Consider the following 23,137-nt stretch of genomic DNA (forward strand, 5'->3'; position numbering starts at 1 on the left):
CCTTCTCATTTTGAGTTTCCTATGTTTATTAAACAACCAGTCACTTTATATTATAGACACACTCCATCATTTTTTTTGGATTAGCTGACTGACAAGATAGTCCCTAAAGAGTGGATTCTCAAAGTGATACTGTTTCCTATCATTTGTGACAGATCAGCTACCTCTCCCACATGCCAAGGCAGGGCTGCCTCTAGGGATCAGAATTCAGTCTCTCTTTTGCTCATTTAACAAGTATTCGTGAGGCATCTCAGGCACCGGGCTCTGAGCTCCACATCCAGGATTGTGACAGATAAGGGCCCTGTTCTTATGAGCCTTCAAGTGAAAGTGGACCACAAATGAATACAAATTACAAGGACACAAACAGAGGCCAGCTAAAGAGACTAGGTGGGAAATCTGCACGATCGGAGGTCAGCAAAGTCCTCCCTGAGTAGAAGCTACTTAAACTGTGGCCTGAAGGCTGAGAAGGCACCAGGCAAAGACCCAGGGGAGGCACAGTCTACGCAGAGAGCCGGTCAACACGGAAAAAAGCAAAACCACAGCGGCTTTCTCAGAATAGTGCTTAGAAATAGCGTCTCACCCACTTATGCAAGGAGCACAATTTATGTGTTCCTTGCAGATCTCTATACCCTTGTAAAAGAAATCAGATAGTCCTATTATGAGTGTGCTTGTGAATAGTCTGGTGGAAAAGTCGTGCTCAGAATCACATTCTCCTAAAGGTGCTTTGTGAATTTCCCTTTACTTGCCTTTTTCATGATGGCCTTCCCCTCTGCAGTGCTCACTGCCAACCTCTACTGCAACATTTCTACCATCCTTTGAAGGCCCCATCAAGCCCTGCCTCCTGCATGGAACCTTCTCTGAGCACTCCAGCTCTCTGTGGCCGCCATCTTCTCTGAGCTCCTACAGCACTTACGTCTTCCTGTATGAGCTATTTTCTATAAATTATTTCCTTCCAGAGGCATGTGTCTTGTTCTCTTCCTATGATCTAAAAATAAGCATCACGTCTGTGTCCAGCCTCAGTGTCTGATGGATCAGCCTTTAACATTTGTTCAATTTTGCAGTTTCAAATCTAAGTAGACTACCCACCTACCCCAAAAAGTCCAACACTGGATGTAGGATCATTGAGTTTTTATGAAGGGATTTGACCAGATGGATACATAAATAAATACATACAGAAAAATGGCCCAAAGTAATACGAATTTCCTCTTCCAGGTAAGCACCTCGGAACACTTTCCATGTAAGCAAAAGATAATAGTAAGATTTCCTCAACCAGAATTCGGGGACTCGCAGCTATGAGAAAATCCCCAAACTTAAGAATAAGTCCCAAACTCAAATTTTTTCCACTTCAAAAAAAAAAAAAAAAAAAGCCCGGGCTTCCCTGGTGGCGCAGTGGTTAAGAATCCGCCTGCCAATGCAGGGGACACGGGTTCGAGCCCTTGTCTGGGAAGATCCCACATGCCGCGGAGCAACCAAGCCCGTGCGCCACAACTACTGAGCCTGCGCTCTAGAGCCTGTGAGCCACAACTACTGAAGCCCGCGCACCACAACGAAGAGTAGCCCCGCTCGCCGCAACTAGAGAAAGTCCGTGTGCAGCAACAGTGCAGCCAAAAATAAAGTAAATAAAATAAATAATTTTTTTTAAAAAAGGCCAAGTTCCAATTATTTTTACAGTACAAAAATTTTATTTTTTGTTAGGATAATTTAAAGTTTAAAACTGAAGTAGACATATTCATTTTACAAACAAGATATTCTTTCATAAGTAAGACCATTAAAAACAGTAAACAAAAAAGCTGTCTTTACAAAAAGCTCTGTGCATAGCAACTTTATACTGTATATAACTGACAAAGCAAAACGATAAAATGAAACTATACAGTTTGAAAATGAGACCTTACTGTACAAAAGGTAGAGAAGGGGATGGTTTTTAAACCATGCATATTGAAATGTGCAAAGAAAAGCTGGGGGAAAATACGATGATATAACAAAAAATGAGATAAATAATGAAGTAAATTGTCCCTTTAAGTGAAAAATCTTAACACAGCTCCTTTTACAAAGATAGGATAGAATTTGTAGTTACCTATAGAAATACTTATTCCAAGTGGCACAAAAATAGCCTGGGACCGGAATGATTTAACAGCAATGACTAAAGAGGACAGAGTAGCTTTGTTTTTAATTTATTAGTACACTAAAAATCATCCTTACACACATTTGTACACTTAAATAGATCTGTCACTGCTGAGGTTCTAGCTGAATGGTCAAGGATGTCTGGTATTTAGTTACACACATTTTTGGGTGTAAAGCTACCAAGAAATTCTACAATCATTTTGAAGACAGTACTGCACTCATCTTCATGCAAGAGCAAACTTCACAGATTCTAAAAGCGATGCTACTTAAAAAAAAACATTTCCTTATGTTGGATTGGCTCAAATCCAGGTCTAAACATGCTTAATTTTGTTCTGCTTTCACTTTTGGATGGTGATGTTTGTCATCCACACTCTTCCTCTCCCATCAGATTTTTCACTGGGGAAAGTTCTCTTGTGTGTTTCCCTGTTTTTTTTTTTGGTGCTTTAAGCCCTGACTAGGAGGGACAGGGACGGTCAGCAGGAATTACGAGTATGCCAGGTTTCCAAACCCTTGGATTATCATGTGCGTAGAAATAATATTTGGGTCATATTGGGTAGTTCTAGAATAGATTAAAGGCAAATAAGACCATTGGGGGTTGAACAGGTGTGAGCAAATGGAAGGGAGGCTGAATTTATGAAGTTGTCCAAAATCGGCTCAGATGCACTAAACATGTTTTTCCAGCAGAGCTGCATCAATTTCTAATAGAACCCCAACCAAGAAGCCCAAACTGAAGTCTGTATATAGACTATACTGTGGTGCCAATGAGTCAGCAAGGAGAACCCTGGTCTGGACAAAAATGACATCCTTGTTGGCAATCCAGATAATTCTGGATACATCGCCAGGATCACACAGGCTCTCAAGACTTTACTCCGTGTTAGCAGTTCCTGCAAGGTTTCTCCTGCCAAGAGCTAGTCCCAGAACTTACGAGTGCCTGTCGCAGGCCTGAGGAAGTACGTTGCTTGGAACACAGGTGCCCCTACTCTCTGACCCTGCTAAGAATCTAGGTTTCCATTTCTTTGAAGATCAGAAGAGAGATTAGGGCTTTTAACATGCCTCTTCTGCACCCCATCACATTCGTGCCCGGAAACGGTGTCAAGTTGAATACATATTTTTTTCAAGTGAGTTTAATGCCATGAAAGGGGAGATCTGCAGCGTGAAGAAAGGATGTGAACATCCTAAGATTGACGATGAAGAGTCCAAGAAACAGAGTCACCGTCTTCAAATCCAGTTTCTGAAGTTCTGTGGGGCTTAAATCTCTGTGCTGAACCACGTAACCAAAGAGGAGGGAGGGGGGACTCTGAAAGGGCGATTCCACAGAGGCCACTTGTTTGGGAAAGTCACATGGCTTTGGCTGTCTTTAAGGTGAGACCCGTCTTTCCCTGGGATGCAAAGCCGGGGACACACTAAAACATGGGAATTCTCTGCACTGCTCAAGGGAGAATGTTGAACGCTAATATAAATTTTAAAAATTATGTATTCACAAAGAGTGAATACCTAAAGGGACATGTAGACTATTTAGAAAGCAGACGGAGCTGGGAGTGGATTGATGGGTTTGAGTATTTGTGTACGTGCATGGACTTGCATCGTTTCTGCATCGGGTGGTTCTATATAAGATACATGTTCTTGCCTGTGGGTCAGTAAAATGATGGAAAAAGAGGGGGATGCGGGATGGGGGATAAGAGTCTAGTAAGTAACTGCAGTAATAATCACACACCTTTTAAACTTGTTACTACATGTTTGCATCACTTCCATTTTACATCAGGAAGAGAAATTCCTCTCTCTTCCAAAAAGGTCTTAATTTCTACCTCTACTTACAATAAGTTACACGTTTATTTATTTAAATAATTGTAAAACATTTTAAAATTTTTCCCTTTTTTTGTTTTTTTTGTTTGTTTGTTTTTTAAAGAGATTAAACTATAAGCAAACACACATACAACAACATTTCATCATTCAATTCAGGTTTCATTTTAAGAAAGTCTTCCATGCTGGTACCCTGTTTTGTTCAATTTTTTTTTCTGCATAAACTAAATTGGTATCTGAAAGGCTTCATAGAAAATAGAAACTTTCAACTTTTTTTTCCTACAAAGAAAAACAAATAGTATCCAAAATATTAAGCATGAATCGTTTGCCAATTTTTTTTCTTAAATATTTTACAAACATAGGAAGGTGGTTCTCATAATGTTCATAACAAAGAATTGCATTTCTGCTCTTAGCACTGACTACGTCAATGACATCTTTTGTCCTTGTTCCCAAGAGGATCAGTTTGTGTAGTTACCATCAGAGCTACACAAGAAACGTGAGACCAGGTAAGAGGCAGCTCCTTGCAAACCCAGATCTGTCCATCATGTTCACCTGGGGCACAACTTTCCCCAGAGAGCTCCTAGTGCTTTCTTCATTATTGGTCCATCAGAGTAAGCAGTTTTGTGCTATAAGAAAGCAGTTCTTCCTCTTCTTTACATTGGGGGCACGACAAGTCCGGTCATGGCTGCAAGGGAAGAGTGGCACAGGCATGAGACTTAGAGATTCTTTACATTAAGGGCTAGAAACCAGAGAGAGGGGCGGGGCCTGGGATGGACAGTCTGGTACCATCCAGGGAGATGGTGCCCTCAGCGGATATGGGAACCCATTTTCTCCAGGTCTGGTCTAGCAGACAGCCAATGAGAGGCACCAGAGCCTTACTGAATCACTGAAACATAAACAAAGCTTGTTGAAGTTTTGCTTGGGAGGCCAGAAATTATGTTTTGCTTTACATTAACAGGTTGTATACATGACATAAGAGACATAAACGTGTAAACTAAATTGTAATATATGTCTAATATATTTTTCACTCTTAGACTAAAATAATTTCTAGATTATATGGTTGGAAGAGGAAAATATATACCAGGTGCCAAGCCTATTGAGTTACTTACTAGGCATCGTTTATAACAAATCGGACTTTCTATCCATCCTAGGTTTCTATCCATCCTAGCTGAAATTGGATGAGTTTTTTTTTTTTCCTAACTAGCTCATCTTCCTTTGGGGCTCACAGCTGTACGTGATGTCCATTCACTAAGGGATGCTGATCCACTAGAACAAAAGACTTAATTGAGTTCCTAATTTGGGAGTCACCCCAATCTCTACTCTTCACCCCCAATCCAAGCGCAGTGTCCAGCGCCCCTCTGTCAAGAGGATACTGCAAATGCCTGTCTGGGTGGCATCAGGTCCAAGGTTTCCCCTCGATATGAGAAATAAAGCAGCATCAGCACAATGTGGAAAACACACAGCAAAACGCAACCCTCTGGCCTTGGCTTTCGGGTGATGAACCCATCAAATTTTCACATTCTTGGAAACTGGCAGAATAGTTTCCTTGTGTCCAGACTTCACACTGCATCTAGAATTTGATCCTTTGAGTTTTATTGTCTAAGCCTCATCTAAAGGGCTTATCAAACATCATAGAAGCATTTTGCTGAACGGTGTTCACTAACCTGATAAGCAAATGGACAAAATTCTTCCTGCTTCTTCCAACACGTCTCTCTCTCTCTCCCTCCCTCCTTCCCTCCTCTCTCCCCCACCCCTCCCTTCCCCCATCCCTCTCCTCTTCCCTTTTCTCTCCTTGCCAGCCAGTCTTCTCAGGCAAAATTGTCAGCCATCTATTTCCCTGACCATACAGCCTTTATTGAATGTTTGTGAGATCCAGATTAAGGTCTTACACAGTGGCGAGCAAACCCTTAATTATTTTTGCCTGTATTACTATATATTGAATCGATGTAACTTTTCAATAAAGGCAGTTCAATTCTGGACACTCCCCAATGATTTGGAGATACAGCAACCCTGGTAATTATCCCAGAGTGTAGGAGGTATTTTATTTTATTCTTTTTTTTTTTTTTCCTGGAGGGAGCTGGAAAACGAATCTGGCACAGTGTATACTATTATCTCGACGATCTATACTCATCAACTGTGAATGCCTGATAAATGAGGTAGAAGGTGGGGAAAATGAACACTGCACGTATAGCTCCCCAGCAGTAGGTTTCGGGCTCACGTTTTCAACTTTAACTTGTCTATTACACTTCAGACTCATCAGCCCCTTCCTTTTCCTGCGTCCTCAGAGAGTTATCTAAGGAGCTTATTAAAAGGGCAGAGCCTCTCCGAGAACAAGATCCACTGCACGACTGAAGAACAGATTTCATGGATTTTCCTTCTCCCTGGTCTCACACCAGGCACTGCGTGGGCTGCACTCTGCTCCGTGGTGACCCTGACTTTTTGCTTGTAGAAACCGTAGCCAACAGACAGAAAGCAGCAGTTATTTGGGAGAATCCTTAACTGCACTTTGTCCAATTTCTTTTTACCTTTGACATTTCATGGGAATGTAATAATCCCTCTTCGGTCCAGGTGGAAAGGTGGTACGGGCGAACGGTGAAGAGAAGACCTATACTACTTCTGTCCCCAGAGAGACAGCGGGCTGTCGGAGTGCAGGCTCTGGGGTCAAAATGTCTGAGTTCAAGTCATCAGTCACTGGCTGTGTGGCCCTGGGCAAGCTCCTTAACTAAAAATGGTGATACCAGTATGACCTTCGCCTTTGGGTCACACGAGAGGCTGGAACGAGATAATTCCTAGAAGGCACTTGGTTCAGCATCTTGCACGTGGGATCAAGGCACAGTCAGCGAGTCTCGGAGAGTGCTGGCTGCACAGTCCCTCTGCGGGTGACTAAAACCACCTCAGCTTAGAGCAAGCGGAAAGAAACTCCCTCTCAGCCTGTGATCACCCTCCGCCTCGGGCCACATTTACACCCTCCCACTGTCCCTAAAGAGATGGAGCGTCCTGCCACTCAGCCCCCGTCACCCCCGGATCCCTTCATTCAGTGATTGCAGGCAGCGTATTCAAGGTCAGCGTGGCTCTCTCCCTCTCTGCACCAACGGGACACCTGGTGGTGCTGGACCTTGAACTGCTGAGTCACTGGTCCAAGATGAGGAAGAACCAGAGTGAAGGCTTCTGGAAGGCATCCCGTCAGCTCCATGTATGAAATGTCCTTCACCTTTCCTACTTCTTCGCACACGTTGCTTCTCAACCACCTTGGGATAGAGCCATCAGTTCTCCTGTTTAACAGGCTAGGAGACTGAGGCTCTCTGATGACAGTGACTGGTAGGGATGCCCTGGTACAGCCTGCAGGGTCTGTTGAAGTCAAGTTCCGTGTTCTTCCCACAGCTGGTAGCCTTTGTGGTTCCCCTCGGAATTCTCTCCTATTTCTCCACACACTACTTTGTATTTTCATAGTTCTTTGTTTTTCAGTCTCCAGCTCCGAATTTAAGTGTTGCTGTCTGCTTCCCCTCCACCGTTTCCTCCTCCATCCCGGCCCCCATCCTTCTCCTCAAGGTTAAAATCACCAGGGCAATTCGGAGGAGTTGTAGGACCTCAAAGAGGCTCAGGACTTCTCAGTGATTCTATAGAAATGAACTAGAGCCCAGGACCTGTGTCCGTGTGTAACCAACTCAGTTGTCACTCCTGCACACACAGTTAAGAATGTGCTGCTCAGACACTCTGTCACTGGTAGTGCCAGAAGCTCGCATGGCTGAGGACCCTAGAGGGGGTCTTCTGGCTATTTCAGCTGCTGCTGCCTCCACCAGGAAACCTTGCTGTGACCACACAGACCGTCCCAGCTCTTTGGGACAACTGCACCCTGACCAGGTGACACCACAGGGGCCCTTGGGCCTGCAGCCACTAGCAGGGTGGGGATTCCACGCCATGGCTGCCAGTGAAAGCTTTGTCCTGGCCTCCCTGAGGGCTGCAAGCTGGACAGGCCCCACAGATGGGTCTCCCTGGACAGCACAGACCCAGAAGGGTCTGAGTCAACCAGCTCTGCTCCCCTGACTCAGTCCCTGTGTGAGAGAGGGGCTGGGGGAGGGGCGGCAAGTGGCAGTCAAGTTGCACTTTTCTTCCTCCAAGTGAAGCTGAAAATATTTGCAGGAGTTGCCTGGAATGAAGGAAGGGCTGTACCCCTCCTGTTCTCCTCCTGCACCTGCGCTTGCCCTTTGCCCTTAGTCTCTGTTGGGCCTCTCACTCTGCATTTCCCCAACGAAACCTGTGTGGCCCCCGCCAGGTTTTTAAAAAATTTTTCTTGGAGTTTAGCTGATTTACAATGCTGTGTTAGTTTCTGCTGTACAGCAGAGTGAATCAGTTATACATATACATGTATACACTCTTTTTGAGGTTCTTTTCCCATATAGGCCATTACAGAGTATTGAGTAGAGTTCCCTGGGCTCTACAGTAGGTCCTTATTAGTTATCTGTTTTATATATAGGAGTGTGTATATGTCAATCCCAATCCCCCAATCTGTCCCTCCTCCCCTTACCCGCTGGTAACCATAAGTTTGTTTTCTACATCTGTGACTCTATTTCTGTTTTGTAGATAGGTACGAGTTCCTTTGTACCCGTTCTTTAGATTCCACATGTAAGCCATATCATACAATATTTGTCTTTCTCTTTCTGACTTACTTCACTCAGTATGACAATCTATAGGTCCATCCATGTTGCTGCAACCCTGCCAGGTTTAAGGGACATGACTGAAACCACAGTACTTGGAAAGGGGAGTCATACTGCTGAAGGGGAGATAGGGGAGGGGAATGTGCAGCAAAAATTCAGCAATTGTTTTCTATCCCAGTCTGGAGGTGAAGCCATCGTGGGAAAAGTTCTGAGCGTGTCCCCTAATGACAGGCTAGAAACCACTGGCCTTTGTTGGGAGGTGCGGCAGGTGGAGACGCTCAGCTACAGGCTGAGCCTGTTTCTCTCTGGATCTGACATCTGGATAAAAAGCAAATACATATATATATATTTTTTTCATTCAAATATACAGATGTTTCCAACTATTCCCATGCTGGGCGGCATGTAGACCCAGCTGCTTTGTCTAGTTAGAAGCAAAAGAATTTTTAGGGGCTCTTCTGAGGGCTGGGCTTTCAACTCTTATTTCACAGTTTGTCTGTCAAGTCACTTGACTTCAAGGAGGTACCATCGCTCTAATGGTAGGATGTGTCAGGAAGCTGACGTACCTCCCAGAGCTGTGCTTGGCCACAACGGGCGAGTGCACCCTCACGGGTGTCCCCAGGGGCTCGGGAACCCCTGCACAATCATAAAGCCACTAGGCAGATGCCATTCCAGGGACAGCACAGCCCATTCGAGGCTCGGCTGACCTCAGAGGCTTTGATCCACGAGGGGTTAACCAAACCAAACCTCTGCCCTCTTTGGTTCTATCCAACACTGCTTGTCGTGAATGTTTTCATGTCAAGACGCAGGGAGCTGCCTAAAAATAATGTGGGTCGTTAAGCTCCCTGGCGTTCAGCAGTTTCCAATTTGCTCTTTTGCCATCAGCTGCCTCCCATTCACAATGAGATGATTAGATTCTCATGTACTCATCACATTCGTGCTATGTCATGTCATATTATATTTTAGGACATTGCTCAAAAATGGGTTTGACGGGGGATATTAATGTTTGTTCTTAGATCCAGTATGTCTTTTTTTTCTTTCTTCCCTACCCCACCCCTGATCAGGCACCTGCTATCAATTTGACCAGCATGTAACCAGAATTCTCAGAACTTGCTCGTGGCTCCTGACGGATCTTGTCCATTCGTGCCATGGGACTGGGAATGCACTGCAGATGGCAAGCTGATTCGGTAAGCAGTAGTCACCATGTAGCATCTGCTGTGGTTGGCCAGGCACCTTCTGGGAAATAGTGACATGGCCTTGTGAAAAGCAGAGGTCTGGGGAGTCCGATGCTCCTAGAGGGTGTATGTGACCCCACCACAGTTAATTTGTGTCCTTGCAGAGTTGTCCGACTTCTCTGTTATTCCCCCATCTTGCTCTTGGATAGAGAGCTAGCCCAGCTGTACAAGTCATTCGGGTCTCATGTTGAAAACACCAAAGCATCTCCTTGTAGGTGAATGACTAGAGATACAGAAGGATGCTGAGCTGTTTGCTCTTACTTTGCGGACCCTGTGGCACACGTATCATGCCGATACCCACGGTGCTACTTTGCTTACCTCTGAATCCATTTCCATTGCCACTGGAGCAAGCAGGTGAAGGGGAGCCTTGGGGCCTGATGACGGGGGCGAAGGCACTCTTCTGTTTGACAGCAGGAAAAACTGAAGAGGAAAATGGGAGGATGGAGGACGTGCTGGAAGATCCAACAGTGGGACTTGATGACATGACTGGAAAGCAAATGCACAATCCTTTTTTAGAAAGAGAAAGATCTAGGAGTTAAGTTCTCTCTTCAGTACATACAACCTCTACACATTGCTTGAGAAATTACGAATTTATTCCAGGCATTGTTCCTGATTCCAGGGATTCAAAAAGAAGTTGAATGTGACAAGGTCCCTGCCCTGTCCCGTGGGAGGAATAAACAAATAAAAAAACCTAAGAGGGTCATTGTCCTGTTGGAGGAGTGTCCACGACGCTGAGATACAGCGGGCAGAGTGCTTTTCTGCCTGGAAGAGTCAGGAAAGTGTCAGCAGGAGATGAAATTGTGATAGGTCTTAATCCACAAGTAGAAGCTCGACAAGAGAAGCCTAAGACCAACAACTGAAAAATTATCCAGTCTACGAAAAATCAGAAACCTCTTTTTTTACCCTAAAAAGTAGTCCTGTCTGGGAGCCATGTGCTTCCCTGGCAATTCTCAGGGCACCGGAGGCTTGATCTGTCGGGTTGGCATCTTCTCTGAGTGCACCATCTCTATGGGCCACTTCCTCATTAAATGTAAAAGTTTATTAACATTTAAGAGATTACCTCCTTCTTCCTCTACTTTCAGAGCTCCTGGGAAATAAAGCTGCAAGTCAGCCTCCTCTGATGTGATGTGTAGGAAAAAATACCAATATTAACATTAAACTGACTTAAAGGAAGCCAAAAACTAAGTGTTGTGGATTTCCAGGAAAAACAAAGGCAATTTACACAACGAAGGGCCCCATGTCTTAATGTCAGACACTCCACCAAGTCACATCATACAAGAAGATAATCTCCTCCTAGGTTCAACTTGCTCGAGAAAGGGGTAAACTTGAGTTCACAAGGGTAGAATTGTTCGAGATAGCATTTTATAGTATGAGGTCAAGTTTCAGGGGCTCATTTTAGCATAATGTCCAGAATTCTGAACTGTCCAAGTCACATGACTTGGTAAAAGAATTACTGCAATGTAATGGCAAAGGCCGTGACAAAGGCTAAGAGTGCTGACCTCTACTTCATATCATCAGTGGTCCAGATACTCCACAAAGTAAATCTGAAAGTGAGAACATGAGTGCGAGTTATGGTTCAAAGACCAAGTACGAGGTGAATTGAAGGTCCAGTGTTCTGATATCCTGTGGAAGACTCCATCCCCATTTCCCCCCTCTCCATATAAAGATAGACTTTGGGCTGTGTTCACAAATTGCCTATATAAAGCAATCATACAGCGTACCTCCAATATGATGTCTTTTACAGCCGTACGACAAACCAAAGACTTCAAAAAAAAAAGAGCTTTATCTAAAAACTTCTTATCCTGAAGTGGTCCTGATTTAAAGGGCAGTGCAGAAGGAAGCATCCAAATACATCTAGGTCTTTCCACAAGTAATATGAATCAAAAGAAAAAAATGGTGGTATCGATATATAGAGAATGAATAAACAAGGTCCTACTGTGTAGCACAGGGAACTACATTCAATATCCCGTGATAAACCATAATGGAAAAGAATATGAAAAAGAATGTATATATATGTATAACGGAGTCACTTTGCTACACAGCAGTAATTAACACAACACTGTAATTCAACTATATGTCAATAAAAAAGAGAAAAAATTGGAAAGGAGGAAAAAAATCCTTAAAGAATCTCATGTAATACTTGAAGATGCAAATGAAGAAGAAATCTGGCTAATTCACTATTGCTGTGGGAGAGGATACAGGTTTAAGCACTGAGAATGGATCTTATTCATAGTTCCAAGTCAATCTCCTCTTCTAGCCTTGGTTTTAGCGTCAGTGAAATGTGTGTGTGTGAGCAGGGTGGGTGGGTGAGTCCTCTCCTCTTTCTGTAAGGCACAGAATCAGAGGCCAAAGGAACGCTGAGAATCAGGAGCCCCTGATTCTGCCCACCATGAAATCTCTGCCATACTGTGTGATCCATGCGAGCACCAAAATGGCACCTTGGTTTCTGAGTCTGCAATAGCAGAATCTCCCCTCATACACCATGATAGAGGAGGGTTATTATAATGTGAATTAGACACACACACACACACTCAATTCCATGTATATTCAGCATATGACTCACTTCTACAAATACTTCTTTTTTAGTAACAGATCTAAAAGCATGCTCGTTAGCATGGCCACCACCTCTCAATGGGAAAGGAGTCACTTCAGGCTTCACCAGGTGGTGTAAAAGAATTGTTACAGAGCTGAATAAGCACAGAGCTGTAACATGCCCATTTAAAATGTTTTTAACAGAATTTTTGTAAAATGTCAAATTACATCCAAATTTAAAATTTAATGCGGCTATAATAAAAAGCCTAAAGGAAATTTTAATCTGTGTGTGTCAACAAACATAACTTCTATATTTATCTATTTAAAACAGCAACCACACTGTTAGAGCCAGAAAGTTTTGTTAAAAAAAATTTTTTTAAGGAGGCGTTTGTCTTAACAGATATTAAAACTTATGATAAGCCTACACAAATGAAATCAGTGTTATACTAGCATAGAAACAGGCAGACAAATCCTTGGCGAAAATAGAGTCCAGAAACAGACCTGAGTATACATGAGAATTAGAACTTAATAAAGGTGACATTTCAAATTAGTGGGGAAATAAACACATGGGAACAATACGCTAGCCATTTGGAGACAAAATTTAGAGTGCTTCCTCGTGTTAAACACGAAAGTAAATCTAAGTGGATTAAACAGTTATTTGTAAAAGCAAAATTATGAAGGAGCTAGTAGAAAAATTAGGAAGTTATGTAATTTACCTAATCCTTTCAACCCCCAAACCTAAACAGAACATCGTAAGACATGACAAAAATATTTCTATAACACATACAGAAAAGGCAAATGACAAATTAGGAAAAATATCTGTCATAATTATTTAGATATATTCAGATTCTCAGTAGCTAATAAGTTTTTATAAATTAATCAGAGAACATCCCACTAGAAAAATGGGCAAGGGAAGTGAAAAGGAATGTCACAGAAGGAAAACTGAAAATGACCAAAAGGCCTTTATAGACCTATAAATGGTCAAACCGATTAGTAATCATATGTAAATTAAAACAGTAATGAGATGTTATTTTCCACTTGCCAAATTGATAAAGATTAAGAAAAACTTAAGAGGGCGGGGAAACAGATACTATTCCTTTTCTAAGGGGAGTACTAGCCTCTGTGGAGGGACTTCAATAATATGTATCAAAGTATTTGAAAATGTGCATATTTTTAACCCGGTAATTTAATTTCTAGAAATTAATCCCAAGGAGATAATCATAAATGTGCAAAAAAAAAAAAAATCCAAGGGCGTTTTTATAGTCTTGAAAAACTGGGAAATAAGTGAAGTGACCAGCAATAGGGTAAACTATATTAGGTCCATAAAATGGACCACTATGCAAACATTAAAACTAATATTGGAGAAGAATATTTAATGGCATGGAAAGATACACCTCCTCAGATGAGTAAAGCAGATTACATAATAACACAGACAATGAGCCCACTTTTAGTTTTTTAAAAATACACAAAGAAAAAGTCTAGAAGGATGTGATACACATCCAAATTTTTAATGACGATATCTGGCTGACAGAATTGTGAAGATTCTTACATTTCTTTCTCTCACTTGTCTGTATTTTCAATATTTCCTACAATGACCGTGTATTACTTTTGATGTAGCAGAAAGCAGCAAAAGCTGTTAAAAGAAACAAACGGAAAATCTCTGCTTCTTTGGGAAAAAAGAATATAATCCTGAGCAATAGGCATAATAGCTTTCCTGGACGTTAATGTGCCTCTTTGATCTAAGGCTTAACTGCCTGTAAACAAGGTTGTCTGTTAACCGGTTCTTTCACAGATTCCTGGGAGAAGCTCGTTGACTGTAGTTAACTTTGCAATGCAAACGCCACTCCTCATGTCTGTTCTCCGTTCTTAGGACACAGGCCTGCACTGATGGATTTTTATGGCGCCTAGCTTCGTATCTGTGACTGAGAATTTTGCCATCTTTCTTCTGCTCTCTTCTTCATTGATCTTATGGCTGAAACCCATCAGCTGTGCATCAGAGCAGACGCTGTAATTTTCAGGATGTATCTATCCATAACTGCAAGGCTATACTTTAAAAGTTAACCGTGGTTATCTCTGCATAGAAACAGTGTCATTTTTCTTGTCTTTTTTACATAGGCGTGCTTTTCAATGCGCCTACAGTGAGAATGTTACAATTGTCATAGGATTTTTTTTTTTTCCTTTCTGAAGAAAAAGACAATAGAAATACACCAAAATATTAACAAGGTGTTTTTTTACGATGGGAGTGGACTTTCTTTTAAAAACTATTTCCACATGTTCTACCATAATCATTTAACACTCTACAACAGAAAATGTCTTGATATTTATTTTTGAAAACATGAGAATATTGAGGCCTGGGACAGACTCTAAGACTATATAACTCAAGTAGGAATCCCTGAGGCCGGGGATGAAGGATTCTGTCTGCATGGATCCTGTTCCAAACTTTGCATGTGCTTGGTGGCTAGTCTACTTTGGAAGAAGTGGTCCCTTGGGTGTTGCAGGCTTGCTGAGTAGAACATCTTTGGGGACACCAGCGTGTACTGTTTTAGGAAAGTGGATCACACATACTTGAAATTGAAAATTTCTCTGGACACCTCTCTCTGTGGATAGAGGCCAAAGTAAAGGCAAGCACTTCTAGCCCAGAAATCTCTGTGAACATGGGGAGTTAAGGAAAAACCACTTTTCTTCTTCTAAGGATTGATTGGCTTGCACCGTCCCAGCTGGAACTCACCAGGCACACATCCTCCTTTGCATCGAGCCATTGCATTTGTTGGCGCTAAGGGGTCTGTCAGCGTTTCATTATAACCTCCTATTGTCAGGGGTTTAGAATTCAGCCATAAAAACTTGCACTGAGCTGGAACTTGGCACATACTGCTACCGCCAGGAAGTGAAGTTTGTATGTGGAATTGAAAAAACATCTGTTTGGCCATTTTTGAAGTGGTGTGAGAGCAAAAACAGTAAAGATGCAGGTTTTTGATACTCTGCGTTGGCCGTCATGCAAGTCAACTCGACTGAGAGGTTTGACTTTATTTCTTTTTAACGTCTCTGGCAAGTGATTGCTCCGTGGCATGGCCCAGCCACATCAGACTAGTTTAAAAAATAAAATGAAAAATCAGAGAAGGGTGTTTGTTTTCAGACACAAGCAACTGAACTGACGAAATGGTATCCCCCTGAGCTTTTTAATTTTTTTTATTTAAAACAATTTTTTTGTATTTCCCAGAGAATTTGAGACTTAGCTGGGTAGAAATACAGGTCACGTGCTATTGTAATGAACTCCATAGGGTATTCAGTATTTTTGCAGTAGGGGATTTTTATTGTAATGAATGCACTGTTTGGAATTCCAGTCCCAGTCTGCAATTCCTTCAGACCGTTCCTCAGAAAAGGAAGGTGCAAGGGGTCTCACAGACCCAGTAGGAAACAAGAGGACATTCTCTGCTGTGTTTCCCACTCCCTCTGGGCAGGGCACCTTCCTCTTTCTATTTTGTGCATGCTCTCTTGTTTTAATGGGTGACTTGAAGACAGGGTGTTACTGTTTTTCTTATGGCAGTGGGATTGACTGATCAAGAAAGGGTAGTGGAAGGAAGTTGTCACTTGCTGGAGTGGGAAGGGTCCCTTTCTACCGAATGAATTATCTAGTAAGAAACATCAAGCCATCCACACCAGATGGGCAATTTCATTCATCCATTCACTCTCTCTCTGTCTCTCTCTTTCTCTCTGTCTCTCCACCCACACCCCACCCACTCCTTCCTGTCTTTTTTTTCACTCTCCCTCACCCATCACCACACTAAACACTATATTGTTATATTAACCATTTTTGATCTACAAAAATGAGAATTTCACATGGTTCAACCACGTATGTATGATTGAACATATGAAATTACACATTTTGGAAATAAAGAAGAGGTGGTTTCATACGGCTCAGCCTAATAATGTGTTATAAAGACATGAAATATTTTTAATATTACTGAATAATTTAAAAACATGATATCCTGAATCTGATGACATATGATCTAGCCACATTTTTACTGTTTATTGGCAATGAACCCTTGAGTAAGTCATTTAATAACCCTTCATATCTTAGAAGGGAAAATGATGATGATACTAGTATAATAAATTATATTAATAAATATATAAACATGTAAATTATATACATAATAAATTATTATGATTATTATATCCATATTATATGGTTGTGAGGATCTGATTGGACTCTATGTGTGAACATGCTTTTTAAGCTGTAAGGTAGAATGTGGCTGTAAATTACTCTTACTGTTGTGACTGTTATCATGTGACATTATTTACACAATGGCTCTTTTGTCCTTGTATCACTTGCAGGGGCTATTGAAGATGTGGTCCCTTCTGCACATAGGGTACCCTCTCCACAAGGATGCATGGGAGAAATCTCGCCAAGGTCTCAGCCACAGAAAAATCAGGTTTCTGTTGAGCGGCTGCTACTATTGCTACTACTAATAATGTGTGGACATAAAATTTTATAACAAATAGTGTTTGTTTGTCTCTTTGCTTTACCATCTTGTAAGCCTCCGAACCAAATTAATGACTCCCTTGAATAGACCAGACGGCATCCATTGTAACCCTTGGATTCATCCCATTTTCTGATACACATTTTTTTCTTTTATGTTTCTTATAGTCTCTATTTTACACTTTCATGCTGCCCATCTGACTATTAATATTCCCCCAGAACATTTTTGGAACAAGAGAAGGTTAAAAACAAGTAAGTAAGTAAATAAATAAATAAATAAAGCAAGCAACAGTTTGTTTTCCTTGGTCCCTCTGATCTCATTGATCTAATTGGCCATCTGACAGGACACCATGAAGAACGCATGTCTTTGCAGCAACGAGATTTGTCCTGGGAGAACCAACCTCTGCTGCTTGGCTACTATACCTTCACCACACTTAGTATGAGTGTTGAGTGTAATGAATTGAACAGATAACCCAGAAGTAACTCCTGGATGTGTGTCCCCAGGGAACCACAGGCCCAAAGGCTGAGAGCGGTGGCCTCCAGACCCTTGGCACCACTTCCCGAGCTGCGGTAGAAATGGCCTTGACTCCCCCTTGTTCCTGGCACGAGGGAACCGCTCTGGGCAGCAGAGCCTTGCAGCAAGGTACAGCATTTCAAGGACACTCCGCTCACTCACTCAGACTCTCCACGGTGGCTTCTCCCCCAGCCTGAAATATTCCCTAAGTAGCCTCATCTTCTCTAAGGCTCCTGGCCTCACTGTGCAAGGTCCCAGCTTAGCCCCCAAAGCCACCTGAATGAGTTTTCGTAACTTCCTAGAACGTCTAGCTTGCTGCTAGCCCACAGATTAGGACTAAGAGCCTCTGTCCCCATATATTACACTGTCACCGGCAGTCACGTTCCGTCTCTCTGGAGGTACATAAGGGAGGGGAGAGCCATGTAACAAAGTGAAAAGGGAGATGATGGTGTGTTACACAGAATAACCTGGAGTCATCAACTCTGTGTCCAGATTCTTGTCCTTCTCCACTCTAGCTGTCTGATCTTGCACAAGTCAGTTAACTGCTGGACACCTAAACTTCCTTGCCTATACTGACCTCAGAGAATTCTTGTGAAGAGTAAATGAAACACTACATCTGAAAGTGCCTAATGAAGAGTGTACAGAATGTTAACTGAGTTGGACTCTTAATTCCTTGCTCTCGTCTACACAAGCCACATCTATTGTTTCCCTGTAAAAAGGGAATCGTTTCACTCCTTTTCTCTCCCTTGAAAAGCTTTGAGTAACCAGATGAGCCCAAGTCCACTAAAGGAAAAGTACAAAAGGCAGGAAGGACCACTCCTCCGTGAGTCAGTAAGATGCTGGAATGCTACCCTCCCTCGAAAGGCTGAAGAGTAAAACCCAGGGACAGAGAGACAGGGAGAGCTGGAGGGATGGACAGGGCACTTACTTCCATAAGGGGAGCCTGTGGGGGAGCCGTTTAGAAATCCTGGAGATCCTGGGACACCCAGGTTGGCCATAGGGACATTGCTGTAGCCGTTCATACTGTTACTGGAGGTGCTGTAGTTAGACTGCTGAGGGGTAGAGCTGGAAGAGTAGCCCCGCGGAGAGATGCTGCTTGTGTTGCGGATGTATCCTGGACAACAGAGAGAAAGCGCAGATAAATGAACACACACACACACACACACACACACACACACACACACACACACACACACACACACACACACACACACACACACACACACACACACACACACACACACACACACACACACACACACACACACACACACAATATGGCAGCATAGGTCACATGGCCCCCAGTCTATAGAATTCCAAGTTGACTGTGGGCTGTAGTGGAAAAGTCTGCAGTTTGTCTTCAGACTTTTTATACCTTCCTGTCTCTTTCCCATCTCGCACAAAACCATATCCCTGTAATTCCCCCCTTCCTCCTCTTTCCCATTGGCAGTCAGCATCTCCAACTCACACCAAGGAGTGAATGACTAACGGCAGTGACATCTCCCAAATCCTACTTCATGTAACGCTAGAGCCCTCTGAGATACTGATGGGTATCACTGAGAAAAGCGTTCTGTGGTCAAATAAAGCTTGGCAGATGGTGCGTACCGTAGCGTATTGAAGATTCGTATATGAAGGGCCTGGAGAATGAATAAACCGGTTTAACTTTGCTAACCTAGTGTTTCCCAAATTTAACATAACATAGCATCTTTTCTGGGTGTGATGGGGAAAAGGCATCCTGATAACATTTCAAGAGGCACTAGCACTCTGAAGATCACAGCTATAGAAGTCTGAAGTTGTTACCATGCCCTGCTGGGTGGGGTGGGGAACATTTTCGTTTAAAATGCATTGATAAGTTCATCTAAATGGGCTGTTCTTTTGAAATAATGCCCTTTGCAGCAACATGGATAACACCAGAGCTTATCATACTAAGTGAAGTAAGTTGGAAAGAGAAAGACAAATACCATATGATATCACTTATATGTGGAATCTAAAATATGACACAAATGAACCAATCTGGGAAACAGAAAGAGACACAGACACAGAGAACAGACTTGTGGTTACCAAGGTGGAGGGGAAGTAGGGGAAGGGATGGTTGGGAGTTTGGGGGCTAATAGACTCAAACTGTTACATTTAGAATGGATAAACAACAAGGTCCTACTGTATAGCACATGGAACTATATCCAATCCCCTGGGATAAACCATAATGGAAAAGAATATAAAAAAGAATGTACCTATGTGTATAACTGAGTCATTTTTCTGTACAGCAGAAATTAATGCCACATTGTAAATCAACTACACTTCAATTTAAAAAAATAAGTTAAAAAAATAAATAAATGGGCTGTTCTTTGACCAAAGACTCGGAAGCATCCGCAATTGAATGCACGGAGATCCAGTCCAGAGTGGGATGAGTCCTCCCCACACTTCTGAAACCCCAGCACAGAGACCTCACCTAATCTATCCTGAAATAACCACATAGGATAACTGTCTCTAAAGCTATTTAAGAAATGACCCAAATTTAGGGGAAAAAAAAAAAAGGTAATAATATGTCCCACCCATCTTTCTGTAAGAAGAACTCACCCTGAGCATGAGACTGAGGAATTCCCTTGCAATGGATGATAGAATTAGAAATAAAACTATCCCAAGGTGAGGTACATCAGCAGAAACATTTACTCCTTTTAAAACATGATTTATGATAAATTTAGCACCTTAATAAAATCAACCTCAATGACAAAAACCTTTACTCAATATGCTTTACGTGTAGAAGCACTGTTAACTGTGTTGCTGTATTTATATATTTGTATACATTTGCATATATATATATATATGAGATAATACACAAATAGAAGTTACCAAACTAAGCCATTCACCCTTGGCACTAGGAATTTGGGTGTAATTAACAAGAATAGCAATAACTCAGCTCCTTTCCATTATTCAGTTTGATGACCACAATAGCAGAAGTGTAGATTTTATTCAAACAATACCCGTAAATCTAGTTTTAGTAAGCCTAAACTCTTCTAAATTCACAATACTTAAATGTTTCCAGTTAAAGGATTCTGCCAGGTACCTAAAGAGCTCAAAGTCTAACAATACACCTAATGTTGAGATAATCCAATGACTGCATTGCTTATCTGGGACACACTCTTTTTTGTTTGTTTTTGCAGTACGCAGGCCTCTCACTGCTGTGGCCTCTCCCATTGCGGAGCACAGGCTCCGGACGCGCAGGCTCAGCGGCCATGGCTCACCGGCCCAGCCGCTCCGCGGCATGTGGGATCTTCCCAGACCGGGGCACGAACCCGCGTCCCCTGCGATGGCAGGTGGACTCTCAACCACTGCGCCACCAGGGAAGCCCTGGGACACACTCTTATAAGAATCAAGCTTTAACTCCTTCCACTCCAGCAGAACCAGCCTTTTAAATGTATAAGATGTTTGCCTTTTGACTCTGAGAAAGGTAGTACCTTGATTATTTCCCTGTGTTGACTCTGAGATGCTGACCCCAAGCTGGCTGCCATAAGAATTGATGCCCATCATGCCACTGTGAGCTGGAGAGCTGGAGAGAGCTGGGATCTGGCTGGGATTCCTGGGGACACTGTACAGGGCTTCAGCAATATCTGCGGCACGCTTCAAAATGATGTCCTACAAAGTGGCAGGTTGAGGTGAATGTTTTTATCGAGCAATAGGAGTTGAACTCAAGAGAGTGCAAAATGGGAGCACCTAACCTGGTTATTGTGTGGTGTCCCATAGAGCGCCTCCACCAGATCTGCAGCTCTTTTCAACAGCATTTCCTAGAAAAAGAAAAGAAAGGGTGGGATATAAGCAAAGGTAAAACCCAAAATGGCCAACACAAAGGAAAATTACGTATAAAAATCGAAAGTCCAGGCATCCCCCTAAAGTGTAAGTAACTAGCCAAGAGGTCCTATATTTGGTTTGACAGGTAGAATATGATCACACGTATGAATCCCCCTATAAATGCATATCTATGTGAAATACTTCTCGATAAAAGGGCTCCACAAATAGCTTGGCTACCAAAACAAAACACAACCAAATTAAGGGTAAAGTTGGCTAAAATTAATAACGTCATGGGAGTTCCATTAAAAACTACTTACAGACCATTCCATTAAAAAAATCTGGTATTCTAATTAACCAAATAGTCTCAAAATGATTGATTGACCTGAGCTTAGCTGCCTGCCAAGGAGTTGTCCAGAGTACTGAAATTATCCTGGCAATGCCTTCTGCAAAATTTTACTCTAATAAAGATGAATTCTTTCAGTAATATTTCCCCCTGTTCACTTTAACCAGAGAGAATTAGTAATCAGTAATCCCTTTCCTCTCATTTTGTCTTTTCCACCTTCTGTTTTTAACAGCCTTTTAAATTGCTATTAACCTACTTTCTAGATATCATCTAATTTAATGGTGGGGCTGGGGATTTTTCCAAGAGGAAAACAAAGGTGCTATGCAGAAGCAACTGCTGTACTTGAATTTCACTCACACTACAGAAAAGAGAACATGGCATTTTATAATGTATGTACTTAAAATGTAAATAAAATGTTAAAATTTCGTAATTTCTCATTAATTAATACCTAATAAATTGACTTTTTTTTTTTTTTTTTTTTTGCGGTACGCGGGCCTCTCACTGTTGTGGGCTCTCCCATTGCGGAGCACAGGCTCCGGACGCGCAGGCTCAGCGGCCACAGCTCACGGGCCCAGCCTCTCTGCGGCATGTGGGATCTTCCCGGACCGGGGTACAAACCCGTGTCCCCTGCATTGGCAGGCGGACTCTCAAGCACTGCGCCACCAGGGAAGCCCTGACATATTTTTAAATAAAGAAAGCTAAAATAATGGGCCAGATTCACTATATAATTTTTGTGAGCAAGTTCATTTGAAACAGATACATTTCATAGAAATTATATATGGATGTGTTTTTCACTTCCTTAAATATCTGTGTACGTACTAGGCCTTCAGTGAATACTTGATTGTGGATTACTATGTCCCTGTAATTACGGGTAAACAAAATTACGTTTAAATACAAAGGAATGGGAACTTATACTTTTAAGCAATTATATAATTATTTATTTTCATAAAGTTGGCAATGTTTTATAAGCTGAATAATTGTAGTGTGTTTGTTTCATAGGCCCAACTTTTCAGATTTCATATTTCCTCAGAGATTGACCATAACATAGTTCACAGTTAGTAGATATTTTATGTGCATCTTGTATCTCCAGCTTAGCCAAATTTCAATGCCTAATTTAATTTTAAAGAGACTTAAGTCGCTAGATTTATCTAAGTTTGCTGAAATTCTCCAAGAAGGTTTTCACGTGTCATTTTCCAAAGCATTTTACCTTAGCTAATCTCTCAGGATCTCCAGGATGCCTTGGGATGACTTTCTGCAGTCTCTGAAAGCCATAGTCTATGGTGGGTTCATTTAATGCTGAAAAACAAAAGTCTTCTTTTTGAGTATATAAACTGGCCGTAAAGCAAAGCTTCTAATTAAGTCTGCCATGGGTAATAGAAAGGTCTCCAAATTTCAGGATTATTATAATTATTTTATCATTTCTGCCTTAAGTACACACACTTATCATTCTCTGCTCACTCCCAAATAATCAGAAACATTACACAATCAACCATATCCCATCCCAGTTTCTTCGGAAGACGATAAAGTACCTTTACATGCTTTTCCCTTCTTCCCTCTTTGCCTCCTTCCCCAGTATACCTTCATCATCTAGTAATTCTTCTCCTAAACATCACTTTTTCTTAATCATGCTCTTAAATATTTACGTTCATACATATATAAACCTTCTGTGAGTTTATTCTC

At 42.0% G+C, this 23,137-nt stretch overlaps 1 protein-coding gene across 1 annotated transcript in view; it reads right to left on the bottom strand.

The window, feature by feature from the left end:
• Nucleotides 1-1,730: 1,730 nt before the first annotated feature.
• The window catches only part of EBF2 (EBF transcription factor 2), a 194,293-nt gene continuing 172,886 nt past the window's right edge, over nt 1,731-23,137 (bottom strand). The window contains exons 11-16 of the mRNA XM_082655718.1: nt 22,665-22,753; nt 21,045-21,110; nt 20,784-20,961; nt 18,257-18,442; nt 10,124-10,291; nt 1,731-4,603 (exon numbers count right to left, since the gene is read on the bottom strand). Of these exons, the coding sequence (XP_082511844.1) occupies nt 4,572-4,603; nt 10,124-10,291; nt 18,257-18,442; nt 20,784-20,961; nt 21,045-21,110; nt 22,665-22,753 (719 nt within the window). The 3' untranslated portion in view covers nt 1,731-4,571. The remainder of the gene's footprint in view (nt 4,604-10,123; nt 10,292-18,256; nt 18,443-20,783; nt 20,962-21,044; nt 21,111-22,664; nt 22,754-23,137) is intronic.

This window comes from Grampus griseus, assembly GCF_964374135.1.
Source record: "Grampus griseus genome assembly, chromosome: 6".
Classification (NCBI taxonomy): domain Eukaryota; kingdom Metazoa; phylum Chordata; class Mammalia; order Artiodactyla; family Delphinidae; genus Grampus; species Grampus griseus.